The 12,526-nt window shown below is 40.8% G+C and overlaps 2 protein-coding genes across 7 annotated transcripts in view; one reads left to right on the top strand and one right to left on the bottom strand.

The window, feature by feature from the left end:
• LOC130277021 (neural retina-specific leucine zipper protein-like) overlaps positions 1-8,447 on the bottom strand; it is a 70,212-nt gene extending 61,765 nt beyond the window's left edge. Inside the window, exons 1-2 of one of the 3 annotated variants that reach the window (XM_056527239.1) lie at positions 8,434-8,447; positions 2,605-2,694 (exon numbers count right to left, since the gene is read on the bottom strand). The gene's annotated coding sequence lies outside the window, so the exon portion shown is untranslated. Of the gene's footprint in view, positions 1-2,412; positions 2,531-2,604; positions 3,073-8,433 lie in introns of those variants that run through there. The other 2 variants (XM_056527229.1, XM_056527220.1) reach the window with 2 other exon arrangements.
• The window catches only part of CIROP (ciliated left-right organizer metallopeptidase), a 249,063-nt gene that overhangs the window by 219,379 nt on the left and 17,158 nt on the right, over positions 1-12,526 (top strand). For 2 of the 4 annotated variants that reach the window (XM_056527136.1, XM_056527126.1), the window contains exons 1-5: positions 8,598-9,143; positions 9,219-9,500; positions 10,160-10,253; positions 10,340-10,391; positions 10,474-10,620. In XM_056527136.1, coding sequence (XP_056383111.1) covers positions 9,122-9,143; positions 9,219-9,500; positions 10,160-10,253; positions 10,340-10,391; positions 10,474-10,620 — 597 coding nt within the window. In that variant the 5' untranslated portion in view covers positions 8,598-9,121. Of the gene's footprint in view, positions 1-8,597; positions 9,501-10,159; positions 10,254-10,339; positions 10,392-10,473; positions 10,621-12,526 lie in introns of those variants that run through there. The other 2 variants (XM_056527147.1, XM_056527154.1) reach the window with 2 other exon arrangements.

Genomic DNA, 12,526 nt, shown 5'->3' with positions numbered 1-12,526 from the left:
ATCGGTACCATTTTTGTTTTGATCTAACTTTTTGATCGCTTTTTATTCCTTTTTTTATGGTATAAAAAGTGAAAAAAAGTACGCTATTTTGGACTTTGGAATTTTTTTGTGCATACGCCATTGACCTTGCGGTTTAATTAACAATATATTTTTATATTTTGGACATTTACGCACACGGCGATACAACATATGTTTATTTTTATTATGTTTATATATTTTTTTATGGAATTTGGGAAAAGGGGGGTGATTTAAACTTTTAATAAGGAAAGGGTTAATGTGTGTGTGTTGTGGAAGTGTGGCAAGGGTGTATTTCCTTGGCTCACCCTGCAGAAGCTCTCACCTGCTTCTTAAGTAATGAGGCAGGAGGGAAGGGAGGTGTATATGAGATGGAGACTCAGTCTAATGTGGGCTCTTCCTAGGAGACAGCATGTGGGCTGTAGGGAAGAGACAGAGCCTGCTGAGGAGTACACAGCCCGAGCTATGAGTGGCTCAAAGAGAGTGACATGAATTGTGAGTAGAAGGTTGCAGGGGACATATGTTTAACTGGCTGAGGGAAGCTCAGCGGTTGTTAGTCAGGACAAGCTGATCTGTTTAGTCAGTGACCAGACGGTCTAGGATTTTGTTTTGTTCCTGCTTTTTGTTTATTTCTTTCCCTGCAACCTGTCTAATAAAACTGGCAAGGTGCCAGATTTGCATTATAAGCGTATGTTTGCTGGTTTATTGAGAAGAAACGCATCCTGTGGCGTGGTCCAGGACGATCCCAGAGCTAATCCCCAAGACAGATCGTCACAGTGTTTTTAAACTTTTTTTTTTTTTTTACACTTTTAGTCCCCTCAGGGGATTTTTAGGAGGAATCATTTGATTCCTCATACAGATCAATGTGGTTGTATAAAACCACATTGATCTGTGTGCTCTGCGCTCAATTGATAAAGCCTGGTCCTGCCAAGCTTTATCATTCTGAGCGCAGGAGCCGACACAGGACATAAAGACACAGGACACAGGACCTCAGGCTACCTCAGCAGTGGATCGACCCCCCCCCCATCCCTGCAATCACGCTGCTGGGGGGGCGATCCACACCACTGGACCACCAGGGATGGAATAAAGGCACCTTTAGATGCCTCTGTCAGCTTTGACAGTGGCCATCTAAAAGGTTAATAGCCGGCCACGGCGATCGCCGCATGTCGGCTATTAACGCCGGCCCCCAGCTACAAGAATTAGCTGGGAGCCGGACGCCATGACGCGGGCTCGAGTCACATATTCGCATAAGTGGAAACAATAAAAGCCACAGATTACGACACAAAAATTAGTTTTCATACAGCCCTGTTTATTGAAAAATTAGAACATTATAGGGGTTATAAAGGTCAGAATAGGTCGATTTTAAACATACTTATTTGGTTAAAAATTTTTTTACAAGTTGTACAGTAAAAGTAAAGCATGTAAACATTGGTATTGTTTTAATCGTATTTACCCACAGAATAAAAAAAAACATGACAGTTTTACCATAAAGTGCACTGTGTAAAAACCAAACCCTCCAAAAGTTGCATAATTGCTGTTTTCTTTCAAATTCTCCTACAAAAGCTTGGTTGTGCCATACATGTTATGGTAAAATTAGTGATGTTATTACAAAGTACAGTTGATTGCACCAAAAACAAGCCCTTATATTCGTCTGAAGATGGAAAAATAAAAGAGTTATGTCTCATAAAGACGAGGAGAAAAAATGAAAAATGATAGGGGATAAGATGTCTGATCGTGGGGGTCCCGCCGCTGGGGACCCCCTTGATCTCAGCTGCGGCACCCCAGACATCTGGTGCACAGAGCAAACTTAACTCCGTGCTGGATGACTGGCGATAATGGGTGGAGGCTCGTGATGTCACAACCACGTCCCCTCAATGCAAGTCTATGGGAGGGGGCATGATGCCCTCTCCCATAGACTTGCATTGAGGGGGCATGGCCGTGACCTCACAAGCCTCCATCCCGCATCGCCAGTCATCCGGCACAGAGCCAAGTTGTAAACGAATGCCGGGTGCAGCAGGGAGATTGCATGGGTCCCCAGTACTGGGATATCCTTTGGATAGGGGATATGATGGTGACCAAATCTTTACTGTGTACATGAGGTCTGAACACAAGCTAGTAATATGGTCTGGAGATACAATTTCAATTTTCTATCTTTGCTTTTGGTTTACACGGTTTATATTACATTCATACAACAACTTGATGCACGTGTGTTTTTTCAACCGTACTATATCTTTATACAACACCTACAGTATGGCTTGTATACTACACATTATACTTAGACCATGTATAAAACTAGAAGTTAACAGCTTGGACAACACCACGTACTGCATAGTAGGCTCTGTAAAATAAACATAAGGGATAGGGAGGCAGTTAAATGAAGTAACTAATGAAGAGTACTTATACAGTATTGTGTCACACGCTGTGGCTTTGGTCTGAAGTGGATGGGATGTTCTGGAAAGCGATTCATCAGAGGGAGGGCCTCCCCCATCCACTCATACACGTGAGAGAGAAATTTCTGCAGGGGCACACAAAAGATATGACACACAGTGCTATATACAGTGACACATACAGAATACAAAGCATCCTTACCAGTTCCAACTACCCACCGCATCTTGAAATCCTGATGTTTATAGCTTTGGTTATTGTAAAGAGAAATAGGAACTTTTCACTAGGCTTAAACTAAAATGCAAATAAACAATATAGATCATTGCTACTTTCAGATCAGTCACAAACATTAGGGAAGCTTGACGTCATTTCGTCATTTAGTAGACAGTAGTTAGATGTGTGTGGATCAAATCGGCATCAGATATACAGAAACATGCAGAAACAGTACATTAGTAGTTACTTACATATCACACAGTTTTAACATTACTTAAGGGGGTCTCTAGGTAACTAACACAAAACTACTAGAGGCTATGTAGTGCTTTAATATTAGTTGTATTTGGGCCCAGTCACTGGAACTGAGACTTTGGAACTGCAATGGTATATAGGATAGTTCTCCTCCATAAGGAAGAAATCTATTGTGGTGCCTTGGTGGGGTATGTAGGGTAGTTGGGGTGTTGCTGTCCTGGATTATAAAGGGCACTGTTAGCCCTTGTCACTCGTGACGCCAGGGTGGGGGTTAAATACTGTAATGTTGCTAGGGCCTATCGCCACCCTTCCCAAGAGCGATAGGTGAATGCGTAATAAATAGATTGTCCACAACCACTGTCCACTGAAACTTGCAGGAACTTTTACTGAAGATTTTCTGAAGCAGACAATAGCAATAACAGTCCAGATAACAAAGTCTATTTGTAGTTGAGCAGCGATTGACAGTTGGTTGAGATCAGATAAGCTCAATTTAGCTTTAGGAAGATTCCGTTGCATAGATCTGCTGGATTTAGGGGTGCGTTTAGGTCCAGTGATCTTGCGTAGAGTAGCGAGGAATTATTTATATATAACCGCTGTGGTATAGGCCGAGGCCGCAAGGCTTTGGCCTAGTAAACGTACTTGAAAGTTGCGGAGGTCCTACCTCGTTCAGAGTCAGCAACCCAAGAGAGAAGAGTGCGATTAATGGCCGCAGCTCCCTTATATGGGCAGGGGCGGGCCATTTTGGATTGGTCCAAAACAACTGTCACTCACCATTACACGGCATTATGGGAGAACACGTGACTTAAGAACCACCTAAGGTCCTTCAACATACCATAGAGTTCTGAACCAAGTCACATGACCCGCAGGTCCTGCGACGCTAAACAAGTGAGTAACACAATATACACGTTTACAATGATAATATTTATAAATATCAAGTTACTAAGGGGTGACTAGGGGCTAATTAGGGAAGCGAACCCCAACAGTCCTAGGGACTCTGACTTTGGGGACTAATAACCAAGGCACAGTATGAAATACGGTGCCGGGACACCCCTCTATCTTATACAAGAGTCTCCTACATAAGAAAGAATCACTCATCTATAGACAGCTGTACTCCATGAGTTGTATTTAAAGGAAAACTGTCAGCCTGTTCACCCACACTAAACCCAATATGATGGGTTATAGTGTAGGTGAACAGGAGTCTAACAAGGGGCCACTTACTTAAATATGTCCAGTAGTTCCTGAGATATGTCCCTCAGAAGATCCTCTGCTAAATTCAGTGAATCCCGCAGTGGGCTTCTTTGGCTCAATTTACATATTTATTGTCTGTGACTCCACATCCTAGTAAAATGGAATCACAGACAATAAATATGTAAATTGAGCCAACAAAGCCCCGCCCCCACTGAATTTAGCAGAGGATCTTCTGAGTGACATATTTCAGGACCTTCTGGACATATTTAAGTAAGTGACCCCTGGTTGGACTCCTGTTCACCTACACTATAACCCAGTGTATTGGGTTTAATGTGGGTGAACAGGCTGACAATTTTCCTTTAAGACATCTCTCTAGACAACATGCTCTGTTTTGACAATGGGCAAGTAACCCAAAGTAGTTGTCTACAGATTAGTGCTGACTTCTATTTGAGGAGATACTTATTTGGCTAGTATGAGAGTGTCTTCTTTGTTCTAGTCTAATTTATGTTTTTCTCCATAAAGCTTTGCCTGGAAATAGGCCTCCATACACAGCTGGATTTCTTAATAAGAATCAGTGCCCAAAAGCCTGGTGACAACCGGTATTGGAGTTTTAATGTTAGTCCCATTGGATATTACTGAGCAGCAGATACAACTGGAAGATGGTTGAACAGATTTTACTATCCGCATATATACATGCTGTATGAACAGAGCTACACAGTGATGTTTGGTTGCCTAAGAACTGTCATATAATGACTGCATTATTGTGATCTAATGTTTAAAAACATTGTTGCAAAAAGTTTAAGAGGGTTATAGTTTTTGCAGCGATTGCAAGGAGGCCCAGACTTTGTTCTCCATAGGAAAACAGTAAGCATTAAGGTTGTCCTGCTTTACTACTGTAATTTTACAGCGAATTATGGGTGATCATGTTGCCACCCAACCTAGCACGTAGAGTTAAATTAGTGTTTTGTTTTTAGTGATGGAGTCCGTTAAATAAAATAGATGGGCAGATTAGCTGGAGCAATTCATTACTTTGTGCTGTCAGTCTGCATGCGTTCTACACATGATCAAACAAGGAGAGACAGTGCGGCCCCTTCCAGAGATTATACTAAACAGAGTAAACAAAGCCTCAGGAGCAGGGACATACACAATTCAGATGTGTGGAGCTTTAGAAGGTACAACGCATAATAATGGAACCGAACACTGGTGTGTGCTCACTGGGCTTCCTGTCTATGCGAAAAAAAAACTACTAGTCTGTAGTCTAGATCAGTGTTTCTTTCAGATAAATATACTATATAGGGAGCTAAACACTAGAAAAAAAATTCCTTTGCCAATTTACAAACAAGACTTTAAACAGTGATTGATCTGTACTGGTGTTAGGCTAGGTTTCAAAAGGAATAGGAAATATAAAGGAAGGACTTATACTTCTCCTCCCTTATGGATCCACTTCTGACTTTGGCTCAAAAACTGCAGTGGCAGATTTCCAAAAAACTGCCAGAAAAAAACCAAGTGGAAACCTAGCCTAAGTGCATCATCAACGAACACTGTGGCTCAGAGCAGCGGATACCATTTATTTCAATGGTCTGAACAGAGCCACCTAAAGTCTCCATTCAGGCCATATACAGTATTTTTGGTGTGTTGTCCAGTCTGCTTAAAATAGTGCATGCGGTTTAAATGGAGCCACTAGTTGACTCTGTTCAGGCCTAAATCTGCTCCAGTGGGATTATTTTGTTATATTAGAAGGCATCATGGAACAAAGAGACATCTATTTTTGATACGTGGGGGTCCAACTGCTGAGAATCCCACTAGACTTGGAATGATTCAGAGTCCCATGTTCCTGATTTGAGCTGCATCACAGTTCTTATTTGTGTCCACAGAATGCAGTTTTATCATATTTTCAAAGCGATATTACCATAATTGGAGTGAAAATGTTGTTATTAGAATTATTTTCAAAAACGTGGCAATTTGGGACAAAATTCTATAAGGGTAGGATCACACGTGTCGTATTTTCTGTTCCTGACTTTGCTTCCCACTGACTTCAATGGGTAGAAAAATACGCAGCAAAAAATGCGTGGCAAAATATGGCACGTGTGACCCTATCCTAAAACTGCAATGTATTAACACAGCCACAGGCAGGGTCTTTATATTAAAGCAGTATTCTGGGTAAAAATATTTTATCCCCTATCCTTTGGTGTCTGATCACGAGGGGCCCGCTGCTGAGACCCCCGCGATCTCCCTGCAGCACCCGCATTCTATGCGGGTACTGAATCTCCAGTTTCGGAAACCTCCAGGTTTCCGGGACTGGGGACGTGATGCCACGCCCCCTCCATTCATGTCAATGGGAGGGGGCATGACGGCAGTCACACCCCCTCCCATAGACATGAATGGAGGGGGCGTGGCGTGACGTCACGTGCCCAGTCCGGGAAACCTGGAGGTTTCCGAAACTAGAGACGCAGTCCCCGCATAGAATGCGGGTGCTGCAGGGAGATCGCGGGGGGGGGGTCTCAGCAGCGAGCCCCCCGCGATCAGACACCTTATCCCCTATCCTTTGGATAAGGGATAAAATGTTTTTGCCCGGAATACTCCTTTAATTTTGTACACAAGAGGGCAGAAAATATGGAGTGAAGAAAAGCATATACATTTGAAATAACAGCAACTATATTCGTTACAAACATTTCGCTAATATTGGGGATATGATTTTTGGACATGAGCTGCCAAGGGGTACTTCTAGCTCATAAATAACAGGGACTGCTACCAACATTTACACATGAGATGTATAGGGATGTTTTCGAACACCTAGAAATATGTGAGATAAAGAAACAATCTTTTAGCAGACATATTTCTTGACTTCTTGTAAGTAATCTTTGAACTATAGAATCAGCCTCTTCCTAGTGTCAAATGGCTACATAGGGGACGTGCACACAATGGTTTTTTCTGTTAGAAAAAAACCGTTGTTGGATCCACAGCAGAAATACAATGAATGCCCTTGGATGGATGCCATGGATTTGCAAGGAGTTTGCAGCAGATTTTGCCCAAGGCTTAGGGTGCGGTTACCCCACAAACTGTGGCTAAACCTCCTCCAGGCTACCTGACACAGACTCTGCCAAGATTCCACATCAAAGAAGTGACTTCTTTTTTTTCTTACTGCGACAAGGATTGCAGATTTCATATGTCACAGTGTGACCTATATCATGGTTTCCCAGTGGAAAACATGAGACGTGGAATAAGTGGGATTTTCACATAGCTCCCAGTGTAAAGAAAAAAACAAACTCTGTATGCACAAGGTCTAATAGGGAATTACACAAATTGCACTGGACAGTAAGACTGATTTTGTAAAGTACTTCTATTTCAAAATCTGAAGCCTTCTAGTACTTATCAGATGCTGTATACTACAGAGACATTTGTGCAGTTCTTCTTAGTCTGACAACATTGCTCTCTGCTGACACCTCTGTCCGTTTCAGGAACTTTCCAGATTAGAAGCATATCCCCATAGAAAACCTCTGGACAATTCCTGACACGGACAGAGGTCTCAGCAGAGAGCACTGTATTCAGAATACTTCAAATATTTCTCTGTGGTATATCTCTAATATACAGCAGCTGATAAGTACTGGAGGGGTTAAGATTTTTAAATAGAAGTCATTTACAAATCTTTTTTTGTTTTTATTTTTATTCATTTTTGTGCACACTGAATTTATTACCATTCTGATCAGAGTAACATTGTATGTCACATTATCACCCAGTGTATCATTATACGGCTGTTAGCCATAATAGATACATTTGTTATTAAGAGCATCATTCGCTCTGTAGTGTAATAACTTGTTGCATTTTTTATATTTATTACTTTTTAACCAATTGTGCGCCACCGTAGGGCCCTGCGGGAACGCACTATTTAATATCTATTAAATATCATTTATATACCAATTTTGTTTTTTCTCTATTATTGATACCAGACATCCCCCATTAATCTTTTTGATATTGAGCTGAGGACTAATATCCTATTTTTATGATTTACAAATCTGTTTAACTTTCCGACACCAGTTGATTTGTAAACATTTTTTTCCCCTTTAAGTCTGTTGAGTCGGCTGATAGGTCAATATAACCTTAATTCATGTACAATATAGCACAGTCAGCTATACCATACAGAGTCATCCTGCACAAAAAGTATATTTTGCAGTATATATTTACTGTGCAATATCCTGTATGGCATATGATGACGGTATATGTGTGGAAATTATTCTATTGTAGCAAAACTGTGAGAATAAACCCTAATAGAGCTACCTCCTTGGACAGCCCCATAAACATACAGTACATACATGAATAGGTTAAAGGTACATGTTTATTTCTATAGGCCACTGTCAGACAGGGAAACAGAGTCTAGCATACCTAGTCCTTCTTTTGATAGATACTGGGGGAGATTTATCAAAAACTGTGCAGAGGAAAAGTTGCCCAGTTGCCTATAGCAACCAATCAGATCGCTTCTTTCATTTTGCAGAGGCCTTGTTGAAAATGAAAGAAGCAATATGATTGGTTGCTATGGGCAACTTATCCTCTGGACAGGTTTTGATGAATCTTCCCCACTGTCTTTTGTGCCCTATATACTTTAGATTATTGGCCAAACCCACCAAAATCTACCAGTTTTGCCAATGGGATTGTAATGTGTGGAGCCATCATATTTATTATTTATTGTCTAGATGCACAACTAGATTACGTGGAGAATTATTGCATGGTTTTTACGTTCACACTAATTCTACACATGACATTTTAGTTCTAATAGACCAGGCGATGTTTTCTCTAGAAACTCCAGCCTCATCACTATCTTTTAGTTTCATGCTCGGTGTCCCTTTCATGCTTTCTCACCAGATCCCCTCCTCTTTCACGCTCTCTGCCCCTTGCACTCTCTCTAGATCATTAACTTCCTGTGCTACAGAAACCAGTTCTACAACTTTCTGTCTGGCATTGTTCATCCAAAGCCTGCAGATGATACAAGATAGAGGAGACAGGAGACAGGCAGGAAGGACAGCTGAGAGGATCTCCCTTATTATTATAGTGTGAGCATGTATGTGTCCCATAGATGAAGCAGTGCCTCACAATGGGTATATATCTTTATCTCTCTCGTCCACTAGTTTATCTTACCATCTAGACCTTATATTGTCTCTCCATGTCAACAGTTGTCATCAGGACCTTTGGCTTATTTTTTATGGTAAAATTGTGTTCTTTGGTCTGTCTCCATGACTATGTACAGCAAGATACTCATGTAGTGTCTCCCCCAGCTGTAATTCCCCATAAAACCAGAATATTTAGACGAAGCACAACATGGGCACCTCAGATGCCACTCAGGGTAACTCCTTGGTATCTACCAGGAGAGACTGCTCTACTTACACCATCACAGAGCACACAACTACATTCAGCCATGAGGGAAGTAACCAAGATCATCTCCAACATGTTATCAGGTGAGGCTATAGACTAAAGTATCAAAATACATTTGGTTCAGAATTTTTATTGCTATAGATGGTGGAGCCCAATGGGGGAGGGGGGGGGGCATAGCATAGAGGTATTCCAAGTTGCAGACATATATGAGCGCTACCAAAGGGATTCTATTACACCATGACATTTTGGAAATGATTGGTATTCAGGGGTCACAGATCTTCTTCCACGTAACTAGGCCATGATGAGAAGATTTTTATTGGATATTACCCTTAAGAATCTGTTAATGTCTGTAAAGGCATGCTCAACTGCATCAAGATACATGGGTCAGTCAGATATTTCTGCAACAAATCTACATACTGTAGCCATACAATCAGATTTGGTTAGAGGAGATTCATGGCTACACCTTGAATTTGGTTATTCTATAAAATATGATGTGGTACCTGGAAGCAAAAAATATTGCCAGAATGCTTGCGTAATTTTGTGTTGCTCAATAGTGGAAAATGTTACTATGTTACTTTACCATTATCTGAACAAGATACATGTGGGGCAAAAAAGTTCAGCTGTAGAAATGATTCACAGTATGGAAAGTGTCTTTCCCTATAAAAAAGGATCAGGCCACGTGAATGTGCGCTCATCTAAAGTGTTTAAATAAATATTATCTTTGTTAACCTTCTTCTCACAGTACATAGATCTGAGGGGCCGCTTCTTCTGAATCGTGATATGAATAAATACTGTCGCTCTGTCTGGGGAGACCCTTCACTTCCTAACTATAAAAGGTGAGACTTCCGAATCCCTTCAGAAAACCAAAAACTCTGCTCTCTGGTCCGTCTGACATTCAGTTATCCTGTCCTCATTTCTTTAGGTGTGGATCTAGAGACAACTCCTACCATGGAGAACGTTGCTTAGATGTTGTGGTAAGACTTTTCTGGCTGGAATGTGCTTTTACATGCAAAGGCCATTGCTATTCTATTTTAATTTGATTTATAATTCTTACAGATCCCAGATTCCCATCTATATGGATATGAAGTATGGCCAATGAATGGTATAGAGCCTGATCATGTGACACCGAGTGGCACTGGTGTTCTTGATACAGACTTCCTTTTATATGTAAGGGTAGCACAGACAGAGAAATGTGCATTGCAGGTGAGTGATACCTAACAAGGATTAGAATAGGTAGCAGGAAATGTCCATTGATATTTAAAAGGGTTGTCCAGGATGAAAAAATAAGCTGCTTCTTTCCTGTCCACAGGTTGTGTAGCACTGCGGCTCAGTCCTATTTACTTCAATGGTGCCGAGCTGCAATACCAGACACAACCTGTGGACAGAAGTGGTGCAGTTCTTGCAAGAAAGAAGCAGCGTTTTAGTGGATAACCCTTTTAGGGAACGTTCACACGAGCGGATCCCCAGCGCGTATTACACTGCGGATCCGCCGCTGATGGACCTCTGTATACTGCCTTTACAGCGGAGATGGCTGCCCCGAGCAGGCACCTGGAAAGGCAGCATACAGAGGTCCATCAGCGGCGGATCCGCAGTGTAATACGCTCTGGGGATCCGCTCGTGTGAATGCACTCTAAAAGAGTATTCCCACCTTTCAATTTCATTTAACAGTTTTCTGAAATGCTACTTCTAAAATGCTGCTGTAAACACACATTTTTTTTTAGACTTGCCAGTTGTTGATATTTAGCCTTTAAGGGTGTATTTAGATTTATTCATATTGAATGTGATCATAAGCTTTACTTGTTATTTCCATCTCTGCCTAAATAGCGTCTGAACTGCAAACAGTTCAGAAGAAACAATGGTGATGTATCAAAATCTGTATGTAGATGCACCCAAAAATGTATGTCCCAACTCAGAATCCCCAGCACGGACGCTGAAACACATCATGAGAACGGCAATTACATTTTTCAATCACTGGTGTGCAACTGCAACACAACCTGATCGAGCGGTTCCACCCTTAGTAGAGGATACATAAGTCATTGTAGATACGCAAATTTTATGTAGATTATTGTGTATATAAATTGGGAAATGGCGCTGAAAGACAAACATATACTTTCATATTAACAATTATTTTGTTAGCAATGAATATGAATTATCTGTGTGATAAGTGCTGTAGGTGGAACTGGGTTTTTGGACATGCCCTACAGTACTAAGCACAATAAACAAGAAAAGAAATATACATATATATATATATATATATATATATATATATATATATAGATAGATAGATAGATAGATAGATAGATAGATAGATAGGATAGCTGCATGTATCTGTATCTCTACAATTAATAGTCAAGTGTATGTTTATTTTAAAAAGATAAGCTGCTGTCAAACCACCCAGGGATTAGGCATGTCGCAGAAATTCAGACAGCAAGGCTACGATCATCCATGTTCTGTTGTTGGCCTAACCTACCAAAATTGTCAGGTCAGCATTTATCTAAAGTGTATGGCCAACTTTAGAGGGCAAAATATGACAACAGGGCTGTCAGGAAAAAATAAAGCCTGCTCCACAAAAAACAAGCCTTCATCCAGCTCAGTACACAGAAAGCTAAAATCAGATATGGCAATGCTAAGCTATTTTTTTTTCAAAATGGCTTCTAGTCTTTAAAAGTAGTAAAACTTACATGGGGTGTCACTGGAACCGTACTGACCCTTAGAAGAAAGTTATGAATATTATAACACTGCAAACAACATAAAATGACAACCCCCCTTCATAAGTTGTTTATTCCTCAATTCTCATTACATATAACTTATTTTTATTTTGCAATACATTATACGGTAAACTAAAGGGTGGCAATAAAAAGTACTACTTGCCCCGCAACTTCATTCTTAGAAGGTGAAGAGATACGAACAAAAATGTTATTGTCAAAAATGTTTGTGGGAGGAAGCGTTAAAGATTGATTTCATGTGTAAATATAGCTTTAATTATGATGCTTTATATAAGAGCGTCACTAGAGTAAGATGTTTTTCCACGCGTTGTTTAATATCACTGAAGCCATCTATACACTTGTGGGAAAGGCAGCCAGGAACAGTGTAAGGTTTGGTTTCTAAG

This window comes from Hyla sarda, chromosome 1, assembly GCF_029499605.1.
Source record: "Hyla sarda isolate aHylSar1 chromosome 1, aHylSar1.hap1, whole genome shotgun sequence".
Lineage (NCBI taxonomy): Eukaryota > Metazoa > Chordata > Amphibia > Anura > Hylidae > Hyla > Hyla sarda.
The sequence above is the reverse complement of the archived record's forward strand: the minus strand, read 5'-3'. Positions and strand labels throughout refer to the sequence as shown.